At 38.3% G+C, this 18,651-nt stretch overlaps 1 protein-coding gene across 9 annotated transcripts; it reads right to left on the bottom strand.

The window, feature by feature from the left end:
- LOC134813668 (uncharacterized) lies at positions 1–4,552 on the bottom strand. Of its 9 annotated transcripts, none has more exons than XM_063821570.1 (11): positions 4,253–4,552; positions 3,677–3,844; positions 2,887–3,538; positions 2,513–2,650; positions 2,299–2,387; positions 1,954–2,147; positions 1,560–1,783; positions 1,174–1,354; positions 888–1,018; positions 479–599; positions 1–290 (listed from the first exon to the last, which is right to left on the bottom strand). In XM_063821570.1, exons 1-11 carry the CDS (start codon positions 4,448–4,450, stop codon positions 140–142), a joined length of 2,247 nt encoding a protein of 748 aa, XP_063677640.1. In that variant the 5' UTR covers positions 4,451–4,552; the 3' UTR covers positions 1–139. The 9 variants fall into 9 exon arrangements, with proteins under 9 accessions (XP_063677640.1, XP_063677658.1, XP_063677602.1 ...); XM_063821588.1 differs by having other exon boundaries at positions 2,773–3,538; positions 4,253–4,542; XM_063821532.1 differs by having other exon boundaries at positions 2,513–2,638; positions 2,770–3,538; positions 4,253–4,524.
- Between the last annotated feature and the right edge of the window lie 14,099 nt (positions 4,553–18,651).

Raw genomic sequence — 18,651 nt, 5'->3', positions numbered from 1 at the left:
TAAGCTGGTGAAAATATCGAATAATTCTTAACAGCAGTATAAAAAAACTAAACCTCAAAAGTTTTTATAACAAAGTGGAATCAGATCTGATGAAAAAATAAGGCACAATAATATAATCTCAATTATTTTCCCTAAACTTTTAAACAGGTTTTCTCATATTGCTGATCATGTAAAGTCCCTCGGGTATCTCCTTAACAGCATTTCCGTTCAGCCATAACTCCTCAAGATATCCCAAGTTGTTGAGACTCTTCGGAAGAGCTACTAGCTTGTTGTCATCCAGTTGTAGCACCCTGTAAATATAAGTAGTTATCAAAATACTGACCTACAAGACTTCTGACTTGAAAATAAGCGAACAGAAAATGCGCTCCATGGACAGTGAATAAAGCTATAAAGCGAACTGACTGGGATAGAGTCAGAGATAATTTGCGGATTAGAGTAACTCTAAATTTGTAACATTGACTGTGTCTTGAAAACTGACCTGAGCCGTGTGCAATTAGCGAGAGATGAGGGAAGTGTAGTAAGTCGGTTCTTGCTAAGAGACAGCTCCGATAGTTCTGTGAGTTTACCCACTTTTTTGTCTAGCGAAGTCAGCTGATTACCTACGAGTCATTATTGTGAGTAACTTGTCAAGTTCGATGGCAATTTGGCTGAATGATCATGAGAACTTCAGTATTTTATTATTCTAGAGTATCATGCCACTTTGCAATTTGTTTGGTTAAATAAAACAAGCTATGATGATTTTTGTGCACCAAGGGGCATAAAAAACTTTAAAAGTTATGTAGAAACGTTAAGTAAATCATTTCATGTAGATTTATCTCAAGAAAACGATCAAAAAAGTTGCTTAGAAGTGAAATTTTCGATCCAAATTATCATTAAAAATCTCTTACTGCTCATCCAAAGCGTCTTTAGATTTTGAAGCTCAAACATTGAATCAGGTAGTTCTCTGATGTGATTGTCATTTAACCATGCTTCTTCAAGGTTCACCAACTCACCAATGTTCTTCGGCAAAAATTTGATCCTGGCAGGTAGTCAGAGTCTTTCATTAAAAGTATATGAACTTTTTTCGATGTTTATTGAGCGACAGCTGGAATATCCGTTGAATGACTTTATTTGATTAAAGCTACTTTATCCGTTTTTTGTGACATCACAAACGTTTAACTGTTTAAGACGAACCTGTTTCTCCCTGCGCCTAAATGTTTCAGTTTAGGAATCCTGCACAAAGCAGTAGACAAAAACTCAATCTGATTCCCATGAGCGTAGATACCTTCGAGTGATTCACAAAACTCCAATGTTGCCGGTATCCCATTCAACTGGTTGTAGTTTATCCATAGTGATTTTAATTTCTTTAGGTCTCCTAAAATTGTACATGTTGGCTAGACAGAGGTGTGTCACGTATGGAAATTGCAGCAGAGAAGTTGTGTCATTATCTGGTTGAACCGCAGACAAATGGATATTTAAACGCGTCATTTATTTCTTAAAATGCCTTAAAACTGGTTATATGAATGAACTGTTTAAAAGCCCTAAAACTGTTAAAATCAATGAACTGTTTAGAAACTCACCGATTGATTTGGGCAGAGAAGTGAGAAAATTGCCAGACAGCCAGAGTTCCTCAATGGAAGTGAGCCGATTAATTTCTGACGGAAGTTCGGTCAGTCTACAAGAACTAGCATCGAGCTTCCTCAGGTGTTGTAAACTGTATACAGAATTGGGGAGGGTTTTAAGAGGGTTTCCTTTACCGTAGTAGCCCAGGTGAAGCTCTACTAGGTTCGGCATTTTGTGAAACCTGGAGGGAGATACCAAATGGCTTTACAAATCACTTTCCATTATATTTCAAGAATAGGATAGAAGTGATTCAAAATCAATGATCATACTAAAAATATTCGCATGTAGGAATCTTGTCGAAGTTTTGGAAAACTCCCTTTTCTAGAAACAAGATATTTCCTAGAAACAAACCTGTTGGGCAGAGTGTTTGCTTGACGGGGGATAACATTCCCCTCTTCGTCATGAAGGTCACCCTCTTCATCACTCATAAGCTCCCTTTCTTCTTCTTTCTCTTCTTCCTCTTCCTCTTCTTCACTGTCACTGCTGCTACTGCCACTCTTTTTGGACCCATTCTTTACCTCGTCTTTTTCTTTTTCATTCTTTTCCTGTTGGTTTTCTGTGTTAGGCGCTCAAGTTTTGCGTAATGTTAAAATTTCTCTGAAGAGCGAAAGATTAGAGTAACTTTAGATTCATCACTGAAATTTTCGACAATTTCTAATTTTACAGGATCAAAATCCATGAAATAAAAGTACTGACCTTGTCTGGAGACGTGGTCTTCTTTTCAGCGTCTTCTATCGCCTCCTCATCTATATCTTCGACTTCGAAATCACTTATGTCAACACTTTCTGTGAGTATGTTAATTAAAATCGTATTTGCTGAAGGGTCAAGCATACGAGCTCATTAATCGTTCAAGCTGATATCAAAAAGGAATTAGGAGAATATAAAGATTATTTTAGATCGTGCCTCCTACCCGCAACACTTTTAGGTGCACGACTATGTACTACTCCATCGAAATCTTCTATATTAGTATCATCTTCCCTAACTGGTTGAACATCTGGTTCCTTTTCATCAGCATGTTTTTTAACCGCATCTTTATCTGTAGAATCTTCTGTGTGATTTTGAAGTATATAAAACATGGAATTTTATTTGATTGAGGATTATATGTTTTATCAACATCAAAGTTAGAAAAGCGCTATCAGTATTAGATTTTTAGTTAAAAACTCACACTACCTAAATCGAAATCTTGCCCCATATCAACAACTGAGGAAACTTCCGACAACACATCTTCACACACCAAATCGTCCGGTTTTATTGATAAATTCTGCTTGATACCTTCATCTAAACCTGTTTCGGTGACGTTTTCAGCCGGTGCAGCTTCTGGAACCTCTCCTTGGACTGGCTCTGGTTCTATAACCTCAACTGGAGTTACTTCTTTAGCTTCTGCCTTAGTCTCATCTTGTGAGGGTTCCACTGCTGGCTTAGTTTCTGAAGGTTCTTCGGCCTGGAATTCAGGAGCTGCTTCAGGAAGTTCAACATTCTCCGATTTAACTTCTGATGCAAAAATGTTTCCTCCTTCAGCAGCAAGTATTACCTCAGAGGTCTGTTTTTCTACATTTGCCTCTTCTGTTTGTTGAATTGGTTTCTCAGGACTAGAAATCTTTGGTAAAGATGACGCGTTCGTTTCTTCAGGGGCAGTACTTTCCGGGACAATTTTCTCTCCGGGTGACCCTTCTCCTTCCACTATAGCTTCAGCAGCAGCTCCTACATCTCCAATTGCTTCTGAATGAACAGAAGTAACATCAGCTTCTTTGGTAGAAGCGTTGTCAGCAAGTACTGGTGATGGTAATGGTGATGGTGATCCATTCTCCTCTTCTTTAGCTGAAGATTTCCGCGATGCACTTGATGATCGTCCAGAGCTTGCTTTACTTCTTGACGATTCTTCATCTTCCTTTTCTTCCTCAATGTCACTACCGCCTTTGTAATAATTTTCCTCGACCTGCAGTTAATTTTTATAAGTTTCAGAACCCTGCACAAATAATTATTGACATATTCGATATTCATGTTTTGAAAATTTAAACAGTGTCCATGTAGATTAAAAGAAGTGTACAATTATGCAAAACAAGATAGAGTTTACCTTATCAATGTCCTTGAAGATACCGTTTTTGTTGTACACCAGACTGTTACTCGCTAAGTTTAACCATGTAACTTCTTCGGCAAGAGGATGATAAAATAATTCTCTCGGCACAGACTTCAAGTTCCTCTTGTACAGATTAATACCTCTGGAGCCGTCTTTAAGTTTCGCCTGTATTCAAATGGAAGTGTGAAATTTGTAAGTACTAATACTCATGTTACCACTTCTCTCATGGGTTGGTTATCAAATCCTCTACAAATCAACACACCCATGATGTTTCACCACAGATCTAGTATAGCCACAACCACAAGTCTAAAAAGTAAAAGATAAGAGGTATCCTCGTTTTAAAATCATTATCAGCGTCAAATCAAATGAAAGCGAATATCAAATCACCCAAACAGTTATATAGAGTACACTGTCATATGATAACCGAGGGGCCTTGTTGTCTGGAATTCTAGTTGATGTGTCAGATCAATCATCCACTGGTTGGTCTGCTTGTTAATTGTTTAGGTAGTTAAATCTCAGGGGGATTTCTCGTCTGGCAGCCCATAAATATACGTTCAATTCCAACAGACTTACCTGAATTCTGAGGACTGTCCCATTAGTGAGGACCATGAGATCCTGCTCCTGGTTAAGGTGAAGTCTGGTGGGACTGGGAACTGCACTGCCCCTTACGTAAGGGGTTCTGTGGACCCTCTCCTTTAAATCGTACATCACATCGGGAGACTCTATAGGAGGCCCCGCAACGACGCCCATTTTAACGGCCGCACTACCCATATCAGAAAATAGAAAAGAAGCAACTACACATATTACACTGACGATGGAGTAGCATGCAATGCTTGTTGTCACGCAGCTCTGCAGTGTTCTGATAACAATTCTTATATTAAACACTTACTTCGATGAAGTACAGGAGATCGATTTCGTATGCTGACGAGTTGAGATTTCACGCCTGTGACAAACCGTAAGAGAGCACAGACGCTAATTTAGGTCATGTTTGTGAATTAATTAAAAACAAGGTTAGCGATTCGTAAAAAAAACTTGCCGATCAATTCTATTTTTAAGTCAACACGTTTTACAAACATACAATAGCCGAGATATTGAGACAATCTCCCTCCCCCCCCCCCCCCCCCCCCCCCCCCCCTTTTTAAAGCACCTTCCAAGTGCGTCCATATTTTCTATTGAATATCGTAGTCTGCTTGCTCAATATGTAGAAATGAATGTATGTTCTTTTCGTTTGAAAAGCATCTAAATTATTGCTCGAATCTACCAGTACCAACATTGAATTGGACATAACTCACTATACTATATCATGCTGTACTAGCTGAAGTAGCACTGAATTGTCGAATTAAAACTTGTGAATCTGACCTCCAGCTCGCCATTTTTGAGATTTAAGCAAATTGAAGAATGAGGATGTTCAAAGGGTGCAGGATGTTCAGCTCGTAAAAATAGCGGTGGAAATTATTTGGTAGGCCCTAAAATGACTCCTCCAGAATCAGAATTGTCGGCATGTATATTGTATAATATGCAGACTCGAAATATACCATTATTCAGGAGTGATTATCAAAACGATGGTTTAATTTGTAGATACAATTTTGTTTGTGATAGTGTTACGGACGTATAACTTTTCTACTTAAAATTTAGATTTGACAGAGACTAGAGCTCATGATCTATAACGGAGTTTGAACTGCAAATATTTCGATTTTTAATATCTTTATTAAATTGTTTTATTATGTACCTTCAATACTGACACTCACACATACGCTGCCATTCCTTGAGAAAAGGCTGTAAGTCACATCGATGTCATTTTGAGAAAATGGGAAAAACGTGTTCGTCGTTTTTAGGTAATTTTACTCGCATAAACGGGGTTAATTTTGACATTAATGCGTAAATAAATTATTGTCATATGTCCTAAACATGCTAAAAAGCATAAATTAACCATATAATAACAATTTTTCTCCAAAATAACTAAACTATACTATTTTCCCATCCGCATTGGACTTACGTCTTACATTCTTTACTGAGGGAATTGCGGACTTACTGCCTTTTATCAGGATCAATTTCAACCGATTCCTCTCTAAAAAGGCAGTAAGTCCATTAATGGACATTACATTTTTCCTGTGCATTGCAAATGCAAGTGTTTAATATTGACGAAAAATGGATAATTTCTCGCTCAAAATGTCTACCTTATCGGACCTTATTTGGACGGACATTACATGAACGGACATAATTGTGCACGGACATTAATATTTTTTATTTCAAAATTCAAATAAACTTTACATCAATGTATTACAGTTATATTCAATAAAAAGACCACAATATCTCCTGTGAAGCAAAAACATGGAAAAAGAGAGCTAGAGAAATATTCATGATACTCAACACTACCAGACTCAGCTGGAGTAAGAAACAAATTGTAAAAACATCAAGGTAAAATTTATTTCGGCTGAACCAAAACACGGTGGTAAGACCATAATAACATTGGTGCCGACCCTACATAAAATCATTAATAAATAATCAAGAGAACAAATTTAAATGTATACGATACCTTCTTGCTACTACTCCACAAACTTACACGACATAACAACAAAATAACATAATTAAATAATATTATAATAAAACAATCTACAATCTGGCCACTCACGTACTGCGTGACGCGCTTGTTTCGGGTTGTTTCATAAAAGAAAAAACGGCGCGTTCTACTGCAGGTGCGAGGGGCAAATTATAGAGAGTATGACATTCATAAAGTAAAATATTTATATAATAATATTCCATGATGGGCCATCTAATCAAGCCAGCATACGTCAGAAGACCAGAGAAATTCAGTTAGCTTTGTTTTGAAAATAGAAATTTTCTCAGTCTGTCTAACATAGGCTGGCAGTGCATTCCACAGAAGCATTGTTCTATAAAAGAAGCTGTTTCTGAAACTATCGCAGTTTGGTACAATAGAGCAGGTATATGTGCTGGTGTCAAGTCCTTCAATGACTGATGCCGTGCTCCTTGTGTACCTCATTGTTCCAGCTTCAACAACAGTAATATATTCAGGTAGAGATATACTTACCAAATCATTTACTATTTTATAGAAGAGCGTAATTGAATTATGGATGAACTTAGATCTAATGGGTAGAATTTTAAGCTCCTTCTGCTTCTCATAGAATTCAATATCACTATAATGATCAAACTGTTGTCCATTGATCCATTTGATCGCTCTTTTCTGGATTGCCTCAAACTTCGACATGTGTGTCGATCGCTGAGGACACCATATAACTGAGCAATGTTCAAAGATTGATCTTACAATGGTAAGGTAGAAAGCCCTCTTTTGGCGTTTATCCATGGTAAAATGACAGGTTCTCTTTAAGAGCCCAAGCTTTGAGCTTGCTTTAGATATCAATTGATCACAATGTGCACCCCACATAATCAATTATGACTTCATTAAGATTATACCAATAAATATTAAAAGGAAGATTGTCTAATACATTTCTTTGCAGAGTTACAGATAACACCTTACACTTTGAAGGGTGAAAAGTCATTTTGTTATCGATTGACCAGGCAAACAACCTGTCTATATCTCCTTGGAGAATATAGTGGTCTTCAAAGCATTCGATGACCCTCCAAATTTTGGTGTCATCTGCATACAATGCTACATTTGTATCCTCCGAAACACACAAGAACATGTCGTTGATAAATAGAACAAACAGAAGTGGTCCCAGAATAGATCCCTGGGGCACTCCTGATTGCACGGGAAGCATGCTTGAGACAGCTCCGCCTACAACAACCTGCTGTCGTCTGTCTTGTAAATACGACTTTAAAAATCTAAGCATCAGACCATCAATACCATATAAATTTTTTAGCTTGCGAAGGATTAAGTCATGTGATACACTGTCAAATGCCTTAGCAAAATCAAAATAAACAATGTCGGATCTTGACTTATTGTTCAGGGCCAGTGCAAGGTTGTCTGTGAATGGGACCATCTGGGTAGTGCAAGACTTCCCATTCACAAAACCGTGTTGTCTACAGTCGATTAACCCTTCACAAGCTGCGAGCAACTCTTTCGAAATACAACGTTCAAAAACTTTCATAACTAAGCATGTCAGTGAGATGGGTCTGTAATTTTCAACAGATCCTTTTTCACCCTTCTTGTGTACCGGAACAACAGAAGCAAGCTTCCATTCCTCCGGCACACATCCAGTCACAAAAGAGGTGTTGAAAATCATGGTTAGAGGCTTTGCAAGAGTGCTCGCACAATTTTTTAACACAGTGCCATGGATACCATCTGGACCTGCGGCTTTACCCGGTTTAACCCCTTTTAAAATTAACAAAACATCCAACACGTGAAATCTCAAATCCATGAAATTGTTACTGGAGCTCATGTCGATGTCAATGTCATATGAGCTACTTGAGGAAAATTGTTGATAGAAGTATTCATTGAATAAGCTAGCCTGTTCAACTGGTGTGTTCCTAAAACGATCACCATATCGGACCGTTTCAGGTATCCTAGTCGACTTAGACTTTGATTTCACGTGTGTCCAAAACTTTTTGGAAATAAGGGCAGAATCAGAATCATCTTCGACACTGAGTCTCATCTCATATGAACGCTCGAAGGCATTCAAAACCATAAAAAATCCGAATTTTTTCAAATTTTTGACTTTTTTTAATTTCAGCAAATGATTTTTTAATCCATTTTTCATACAGTAAGTAAGAAAAGCAGTCATTAAGCAGTAAAAATGTTAAAATATGTGTACATGATCAGTGTCTAATATCACATATCATCTTCATTAAATGGGTTTTCGTGCATGAAATAGTCCATGCTTAAACAAGCACTAGTGATTTCTAGCTTTGTGGAAATCTTTTTTTATCAAACTACCCCGGTCCTGCATTTCATTGTTAACTTTTACAAGCCATTCGGCGTGAAGCGGTTTTATCTTAGACAACTTTAGGTTAACCTTAAAATCACGTAGAGCTTTCCTAGTACTGTTTCATTACCTCCCCTCAGTAATATGAACTATAACAACGTCGGACAATGTCCTTGGCAACACGATTTACCGTAATATCTAGAGGCTGGAACACGTTTGTCATTTTGGCGGGGACTAACTCATGAACTATGTTGTTGAGTGCCATAATTTTGTTAATTTTTTTCCGCCAAGTGACCCTTGAAAACATCATAAACTAGTAAAGTTTTCTGTGCCTCCGGCAGACCAAGGAGAACCTTTCCGTCGTTAACTTACGGCACAATAAAGTTCTCAAAGTTGTCATATTCTGGACAAAAAGTTCGAAATGGAAAAATGTTTGGAAAAATTTCAACGGACTTTAACTTGGACGGACATTAATTGAACGGACTTTATTTGAACGGACATTAAGATGAACGCTAGGGCCTCCAGCGTTCAAGTAATGTCCGTCCAAATAAGGTCCGATAATGTATAACTTTTTAAATATCGAATATTTTGAAATAATTTTTACAGCATCGTATTCAGCTCGTTGTCCGAGACGAAGTGGAAACTCGTTCATTTTTGTGTTAAAAGCGATTTATCGACGGTTATCACCTCTCTATACTATAAATGATGCTTAAAACATTTGGCTACTATTGCATTTTTGCGCGGTCACTCGAATTTTCGTATTTCAGCCCAAGAACGTCGTAGAGACTATTCCGATACATCAAAATATGCCTAATAGCCATATTTAGATACAACTTATGAAGCAATGTATAGGTACCTTATAATGCTTATTTTCGGATATGTGGCTGAAAAACGGATTTTTGCCCCACTACCCAAGTTGCTACGTGTAAGCTCTGGCATAAAGCCACAGACCCTCCTGCAATTTATGGAATTAACATTCGGGATCAAAATTACAAATTAAATAAATGCGCAAAATCTTAAAATGAAGTTGGGACGAATACTTATATATTACAGTTCACTATGTAGTATTTCATCGCATATTATCCTCGATAACTCAATTTTTGCTAGGGAAAAAATAATGAACGATCCCGTCCTATCTGTACCATTCTTCGTAGCTTTGCGTCTATCGTTACGATCGTACGATTTTTGATTGAATAAAGATTACTTTTATTATAATTGGGGGGATTTCAATATCGATTGGGCGTAACTGTCGTATCTGATCAAGCAGTTTTTAATTGGTTTCGATTCGTCATCTTCCCATGGTAGTTATAGATCTAGATCTTAATTTGAGGTTCTAGAATTACAGTTCTAATCCATAACTGAATAGGTATGATCAGTTATTCTAAGCTACTCTGTGCCAGGGCACTTTACTAGTATACTAGCTGCAGGGGGTTAGTCCTACGAGCCAAGGAGTGTGTATCACCAGCCATTCGCAGCTTGGTTGCGAAGTAATTAACGTTAACACAATATTGCAGATTATTATATTATTATTATAAAGGGTCTCAATAAGAGGTCTCGACTGCCTAGGCGTCAAACCTTGGCAGTCGGTAGTTTTCCTCTGGCCCGGGATCAGCTGACCCTAGGGACCAGAGGGTAAAGGTGTAGAGACTATGTGTATCTACAAATCTTTCGAGGTTGTTTTTACAAGAGACAGGGCTTGCTACGCAAGGGAAGAAAACCGGGAGAAACAATCACAAATTATACAAATAAATATTATAAAACCTAGCAAAAAGAAAGCAAACAATCCTACACTACTATAAATGTTAATTACATACTACAATGTAATACACGATAAATAAATGCTGTATAATCAAGAAACAGGGCTTGCAGGGCAAGGGACGGAACACAGGAACTGGCTACAGAGTGTATAAAACAGTGATTCAGCAAGTACCCATTGGGTATTGCTGAATCTGACCCACAAAATACCACAATCAATACAAGAATATACAATATAACAAACATCATGTTTATACAAGAATCAGGGCATGCAGAGCAAGAGAAGAAAAATAAGAGAAAAACTCCAACACATGTATACCCCTTAGTCCAGTAAATAACAATAATTACTTGTACACAAAACTGTATAATATAAAATACATACCAAATACACAGTCTACCCAATATATGGGTTAAAAATGTATAAACAAGAGACAGGGCTTGCATAGCAAGGGAAGAGATAAAAGAGAACCAGGTAAAAAGTGTTTATTACAGTATCCAGTGAAGAATAAACTAAATAATATAGAGTATCTACAGTGTAATATACTCTCAATAATATCATATGTCTAAGACCATCCTGAGAATTCTTGCTGATCCAAGCAGAGCTGTCTTCTGGAGATTAGAGATGCTCAGATTGCAGTGGACTGCGTCGAGGTGTTTACGAAAGTTAATGGTGATAGTTCCTAATGCGCCTATCACCACAGGGACGATTGTGACCTTTCGTAAATTCCAGTTCTTCTTAATTTCTCTTTTTAGGTCTTGATATTTCAGTATCTTTTCTTGTTCTCTATCCAGGATCCGGGTATCTCCTGGGACTGCAACGTCAATGATGGTTGCTGCGTTGGTTACCTTGTCTACCAGGAGGAGATCCGGTCTGCAGTGTTCGATAACGTGGTCCGACTGGACATGGAAGTCCCACAATATCTTGACTTTTTCGTTCTCCAGCACCTTCTCTGCCCGGTGTTCGTACCACCTTTTACTGCGTGGGAAGCCGTATTCCTTGCACAGACTCCAGTTATATAACTTTATTCAAATCAAAAATAGAACATAAAGAACATCTTGATGACCTGATAAGTCACCAAGAGAAAAATAACACAGAATAAACTAAATCATGCTTAACTCTCTCCATGCTTTTCTATCTGTTGCAAAAAGTCTTAAATGGTATAAATCGTCTGTATTTACAAGTCTAAAGTTTCTGTCATTTAAATCGTTCAAAATAGTTTTTAACAAGTTTGACTGGTGTCGTCCGACTCTACCTCTCATCAAACTCTGACTCTCTACAGCAAAATGTAAGGCAAGCTGGGCAGGTGAGTTATTATCACTGCTGAGGATGTGACCGAGCATTCTCCACCGTGCACGAGCAACACGCTCACTTAGTGGAACAACTTCGCAGCGTTTGTATAGAGTCACATTTCGTATGACATTAGGGTAGGTCATGCCGATGATCGTACGGAGATGATTCCTGTGGCAGACATCAAGTTTTTGAAGGAGTTGTTTAGATGTTTCCCAACTGTTGCAATTATACATCAGTATTGAAACAACTTGTGCTTCATATATCTTGAGTCGAATCTTCAAGGGTATACGTCTACCTTGTTCCCAGACTTTTTTGTAGTTCTGAAAAGCAATGTTAGCAAGTATACATCGTCTCTTGACATCTTCGATGCTACACAACTTAGAGCCTAAAGAGATAGATGACCTCCAAGGTTCTCTACCTCTGAGTGTCTCTCCTTTGTTATCAACCTCGTTCTTGCCGGCCAGATAGAAGTGGGTGAACTCGGTTTTTGACTCATTGACAAGAAGATTCCACTCTTCCAATATCTCTTTACATATTGGCAACAAAGACTCCAAATTGGTTTTATCCTCATCAGTAAAATCAACATCATCTGCGTACTCCCACTCGAGGGGTAACAGATGATTCTCAGCTATGGGAGGGTTAGGTCTTAGATAGGACATAACAGCACGCAGGTGGTAAAGTGCTGCTGCCAGATATAGAGTGAACAAGTTTCCAGACAAACTGTCGCCTTGAAAAGCTCCAATCGTGACAATAAACTCTCCCGATATTGTTGAGTTCACTTTGATCTTCAGTTTAGTATTTTCGAGCAAATACCTTACCAGTCGAATGTCGTCCTCACTACAACCAGCATCGGCTAAAATGTCAAGTAATACCGGCCTCTTTATGGTATCGAAAGCAGAGGACATGTCAATGCCCATCTTATGAAGAGACCAGCGTTTTTCCTTGACAACTGACACTAGTATTCGCTGGGTCCAAACGATATTTGCACAACTATGGCCAGGTTTATAGGCATTCTGCCAAGGACCAGTGTACTGAGATACTTGCCTTTGGATGCGCTTTAAGACTATCATGGACAATATCTTTCTAGTACCGTTTAGTAGGCAAAGTGGGCGCAAACTCTTAGGGGGGCCTAGTGGCTTTCCAGGTTTTTGGAGCGGAGTAAGGTATCCCTCTGTGAAAGAAGGTACATGTTCATGGAGCTCAAAGGATCGATTAGTAAGTTGTGCAAATGTGGAAAAAAGATTTCAGGAGAGTGTTTGAGAAATTCGTTTGGGATAATTGCAGATAATGACATTAATTAGCTAGACTTGGTTATAGGTTAATACCTATGTAGTTTTGATTGAATAAAGATTACTTTTATTATAATTGGGGGGGTTTCAATATCGATTGGGCGTAACTGTCGTATCTGATCAAGCAGTTTTTAATTGGTTTCGATTCGTCATCTTCCCATGGTAGTTATAGATCTAGATCTTAATTTGAGGTTCTAGAATTACAGTTCTAATCCATAACTGAATAGGTATGATCAGTTATTCTAAGCTACTCTGTGCCAGGGCACTTTACTAGTATACTAGCTGCAGGGGGTTAGTCCTACGAGCCAAGGAGTGTGTATCACCAGCCATTCGCAGCTTGGTTGCGAAGTAATTAACGTTAACACAATATTGCAGATTATTATATTATTATTATAAAGGGTCTCAATAAGAGGTCTCGACTGCCTAGGCGTCAAACCTTGGCAGTCGGTAGTTTTCCTCTGGCCCGGGATCAGCTGACCCTAGGGACCAGAGGGTAAAGGTGTAGAGACTATGTGTATCTACAAATCTTTCGAGGTTGTTTTTACAAGAGACAGGGCTTGCTACGCAAGGGAAGAAAACCGGGAGAAACAATCACAAATTATACAAATAAATATTATAAAACCTAGCAAAAAGAAAGCAAACAATCCTACACTACTACAAATGTTAATTACATACTACAATGTAATACACGATAAATAAATGCTGTATAATCAAGAAACAGGGCTTGCAGGGCAAGGGACGGAACACAGGAACTGGCTACAGAGTGTATAAAACAGTGATTCAGCAAGTACCCATTGGGTATTGATTGTGGTAAAATGTCAAGTAATACCGGCCTCTTTATGGTATCGAAAGCAGAGGACAAAAAAGATTTCAGGAGAGTGTTTGAGAAATTCGTTTGGGATAATTGCAGATAATGACATTAATTAGCTAGACTTGGTTATAGGTTAATACCTATGTAGTATGATATGTAGACATTCAAAATGTCTTGGGTTGTGGAGTGTTGCTCCTAGGATCTTCGGGATTTAAAATTAACACTAGAATTCTAATGCAATAGAAAAATGTTCACTTCCTTCTTAAAGCTTTTAAGTAAAAAAGTTATTTTCAATTCGAAAATATGAACCGAGAAACAGCCAAATTCATGAAACGTATTTCTGTGAACATTTCATAACTCATAAGACATCAAATAATCCGGTAATTGAGTCTGACAATCTCCTGTTCAAGATCAGAATTCAGAATAAGCCCGTCATTATTAGCTTAGTCTGTTATTGTAGGAGATTCAATCGCCATGGTTTGCTCAGTATCTTTGTGGAGGTTCTCCAAGATTTGCTCAGTATCTTTGCGGGGGTTCTCCATGGTTTGCTCAGTATCTTTGCGGGGGTTCTCCGTGGTTTGCTCAGTATCTTTGTGGAGGTTCTCTATGGTTTGCTCAGTATCTTTGCGGAGGGTCTTTATGGTTTTCTCGGTATCTTTGTGGTAATTTGCTCTGTATCTTTGTGGAGGTTCTCCATGGTTTGCTCAGTATCTTTGTGGACGGTCTTCATGGTTTGCTCAAAATCTTTCTGGTGGATTTCTATGGTTTGGTGCGTCTTATTCTTCCGAGTCCTAACTATTCTGAGTGTAGAATTTCATTTCGTACTTGTTTTTCCCATTTTTGATTGGCCTCCGTCAAATAGTGAACTCGTATAGTTTGCAGTTGTAGTGATTTCGGGACATATGTGAACGTAACCTCCGTCACCCCAGTGTCCTCCCCAACTTTTTTAATAGCGAAGGATTCAGCGTTGTATCCAACCATGGTGACAGCGTGATTTGGCCATCCCTTGCAGGGATCGTGTCCTTCAGCACCCCATTCTTGTAGTTGTACTGCTTCATCTTGCTACTCACTTCCCAGTTCTTGAGTGGTAACTTGCATTTGAATGGGTGCTGCTAGTTCAGGGGTTACTTGTGTTCGTCGAGTAAATATTCTCACCATGATTTGGGAAATCTTCAGCTTTAAGAACTTTCTAAAACTCTTAACTGTAATGGAATATATAAAGAAGTTAGCCATTATGTTGAGGTACTGCACTAAATTAACTGTTCGCCACACTCCAGTGCCATGCTTTGCTCCGAGGAACCAAGTTATAAATGCAACAATGAACGGCAGAGTGGAAAGTAACAAGACTCCCACTGTTAGCAGCACTGTTATCACCCCCTCCCACCGCAATGTTCGTCCGTGCTGGGAGCTTGCCTTTTTGGCGACAACCAGAACAGTAATTGATGTAACTATGACGGCTATATACGCGAGAGCGTTAACGACAGGGAATGTTATCAGAAAATACCATTTGTACCATGATGGGAGATTTTGTGAGTTGTAACCATAGTTACAAGTATATCCTTCATAACTAAAGTGAACATCATTTCTGAGATAGATAATCGTCACCATAAGTGTTGGAGAGTAAAAACCCGCTACTAGGAGCCAGATTGAAATACAGATTTTGTGTCCGAACCGTGAGGACCAGTTTCTGGATTTCAAGGGGTATTTCAAGATTATCAGCTTAAGGGTTGTCATAGTGCAAGTTTGGAACAGGGTCACACCACTACAAACCCAGCCCATATGTACTGAAACTTCACAAAGCAGTTCTCCTACCACCCAGCGGTCTGTGATGAATGCCAAAGTGATTGGGAATACTTTGAACACAGTTTGTGAAAGGTCGCAAGTAGCCATGTGCTGCATCACCGCTATGATAACCTTCTGAAGTTTGATGGCATTGTATCTTATAGTCGCTACTAGAATGATGCCGTCCCCAATTAGGGAAGCCAAAAGAGTAACAAAGCTCCATAAGATGAAAATACATCGTTCCCGGTCATCTGTTATTGCGTAAAGTGTCTTGTTGTCTGTTCGCATTTTATACAGAACTAGAATACATAACTGAAATGATCGTTGTAACAGGATTGAAGCTAGTCATAATTTTTGACAGCAAGTTTTTCCAAATTCAACAAAATATGTTCGTCATAACCGAAAATATAGAAAATGAAAAGGTAATAACTGAAAACATAATTATTACAACATAATAATCATAATGCCGCTGCAATGATCACGCAGGTTTTGATAGTATTATATTCATTAATACACAATATGATGATGATGATGAAAGCAAGCTTCTAAATTCGGGATAGCCTGTGGCAGGCAACGCCCGATTCTAATGCTTCTACAGTTCTACGGACCTACACAAGTGCAAGTAAGTAGATAAATATTTCATGCTAGGCATGTGGCACCCATTACGGTAACAATCCATTGAGTTTTTACTATATTGCACAGCTCCCCATTTAACCCTCACACACGATTTCTCGAGCATTCGGCTGGGTGGACCGGGAGGCTGCATAAATCCTATGGGATCCTTAGCAGAACGTCGACGACGCTCACCCCACGACTAGGTAGAAAGTGGGTATCATTAATACACAGTATGCTAAATCGAGCTAAACCTCTCCCGGTGTTGAGATGGCCTGAGGTACTTATCTCCTAGGTCTAATAGTAGTGCCCCAGATAAGATCTCGAGGCAGTGCAGCTGTAATAAGTAATAACAAAAGAGCTAGCTAATGCAGTGACCACTTGGTTAAAAACGAGGGAATAACACGCATTATCATACGATGGGAAATATATGCGACTGAAAAACAGAACATGGGGTCATCCTGAAGTGGGAACCAAACCAATGCGGTATAGGAAATGAGCTAAATTAAACTGCGCCCAACACTCAACAGATCTCAATCCAGGGGATTACAGATTAATATCCAGCGAGGTAGCGAAGTCAATTATAATTATAAAGTGGGGTACTCAGGTACTGGTCAGAGGTCAAGCGACAATCTGGCCCGGATCCAGTGCCGAATTATTTTAGGTCCGGTATTCTTGGTACATATCATGATTTCATGGCATGAATAAATTAAAAGTTTGAAGTTGAATTTTGGTCATCAGATTTTGGCTAAATTGGCGCCAATGAAAAATTGTTGAAGTTTTCACAAATCATGCAGTAGTTATTTACTAATCAGTCATAAACTGAGTGTTTTTTTAGTATATGCATGTGCATGAGTCGGCAATCGCGAACAAATTGCTGTTAGCAACTGACCCTTTGACCTTAAGAAACCGTAACTTTAAAAAATTCCCTTTCGTTAGACGCGAATATGCTGCTGGCCATTAAGAGAAATGCGCAATTAAGTAGATAATTCTCCATTTTTTAGGTGTTTCTGGACACAAGTGAGTCATCTTGCATCTTAAGTTCCAATTGCTATGTTGCTCATGAGTCTTTAGGACCTTTATGGTTAACAGCCCAATAGCCCATTTGTGAGTATTATCATTGTTTGCAGTTTGCTCAGTAAAAATCCGTTTTTCAGCCACATTCCGAAAATAAGCATTGTAAGGTACTTGCAAAACTGTAGTAAGTAAGATTTAGGTCTTCATTGCTTTAAAGGCACTGCCCAGTGTTTAGTTGTTTTCCCAGGTTCGTCCTTGTGGGCAATCTTACATCTACAAGGTTTAACTTGTGGTTGTGCACTTTACTTTGTCTTTAGTATCTTTGATTTAGTAGGAGACAAGAAAGACAACAGTTAATCAAAATAATTGAGGACTCGTGAACTTCATCAGAAGGAATAACATGAACAATCGTTAAACATTGTCAGAGTTCCCAGTCGGAATCTCTCATGGTAACACCCCTGTTCATAAACCCACTGGCAGAGAGTCACCAAGAGCTAAGTTTGCAAGGTGCATAGAACTCTGTTTAGGACAAGTGACCAACTCCAGAAAGCCTTAGAAAAACTCAGCACAATTATCCAATACCACTAGCTCTGTGATGCATGAGTTAATTAATACACTTCCTGTTTGGAGAGGGCTTATATACTCTACAATGGCAATGATCTAACATGAGAGCTCAGGCATTATCGTATCGACAGTTACATAATTGCCAGCCAAACAGATAGCGTTTCAGCTCTCTGCCAAAGTACTAAAGTAATAGAGCGCAATATAAAATTACTAAGTTAAGAATAAATAGTACTGCTTCAACATAAGATACACTACAAAACTACGAAAACCCACGCTTGTTTATTTGTTATTTATTGTTTGTTTGTTTGTAGAACCCGTCCCCAAACTCGTATTGGAAAATGACTAAACTCAATTCTGAGTGTGAATAAGCGTGGTACCTGCAGCTAGTGTATAGTATATTCATTAAGCATTTAGAGTTCTGTAAACCTGCATTAACAATTGCTAGAGTATTTTTAGTATTTACGATCGATATCAGATCTCGATCCCTACATACTTCCAAGATTTAAATCTCTCAGTCTTTGAATGTGGTTTTTGTTCTTGTTCAGTTCCGTCCATATTTCCTCGTGTTATTTGTTATTTATTAAGCTTTATCAGAACTCAAATAATTATTTACAAGGTTAGTCATTACCAGCACTGAAACTATTTTCAAAGCATATATAATGTAATAATGTTCTATGCGGCTAATAACTCGCCAATAATAAGTTATTAGCCGCATTACGCATAGAACATGTTTACATTATATAGGTTTTTATAATACTTTCACCACTGCTAATAACTTATCTTGTAGTTGTGGAGAATGCTTCGAGTTCTGATAAATGAAGCTTTCCCTCGGTTACATCATAGACATACGTATTACGAAAAGCTGACAAAATGGCTATCCGACTATCGGTCAGACGCATTAGTTTGGAAAGAAAATTTGAACATACAATAATTGATCAAAAATTTTGAAAATAACATTTCTTTAAATTTTAAAATATTAGTAATACAATTTTCTTGCTGAGCTGATTACG

Source organism: Bolinopsis microptera, chromosome 1 (genome assembly GCF_026151205.1).
Source record: "Bolinopsis microptera isolate Bmic1 chromosome 1, MBARI_Bmic_1.0, whole genome shotgun sequence".
In the NCBI taxonomy this organism is placed as follows: Eukaryota; Metazoa; Ctenophora; class Tentaculata; order Lobata; family Bolinopsidae; genus Bolinopsis; species Bolinopsis microptera.
The sequence above is the reverse complement of the archived record's forward strand: the minus strand, read 5'-3'. Positions and strand labels throughout refer to the sequence as shown.

What these genes read in the sequence shown, in the direction of transcription:
- LOC134813668 (XM_063821588.1), bottom strand. Translation starts at nt 4,450, where the DNA reads ATGGGTAGTGCGGCCGTTAAAATGGGCGTCGTTGCGGGGCCTCCTATA. An exon ending in AGACCACGTCTCCAGACAAG is followed by an intron (nt 2,148 to 2,298) that starts GTCAGTACTTTT and finishes GAAAACCAACAG; the next exon opens with GAAAAGAATGAAAAAGAAAA. An exon ending in AAAGACGCTTTGGATGAGCA is followed by an intron (nt 600 to 887) that starts GTAAGAGATTTT and finishes AATGACTCGTAG; the next exon opens with GTAATCAGCTGACTTCGCTA.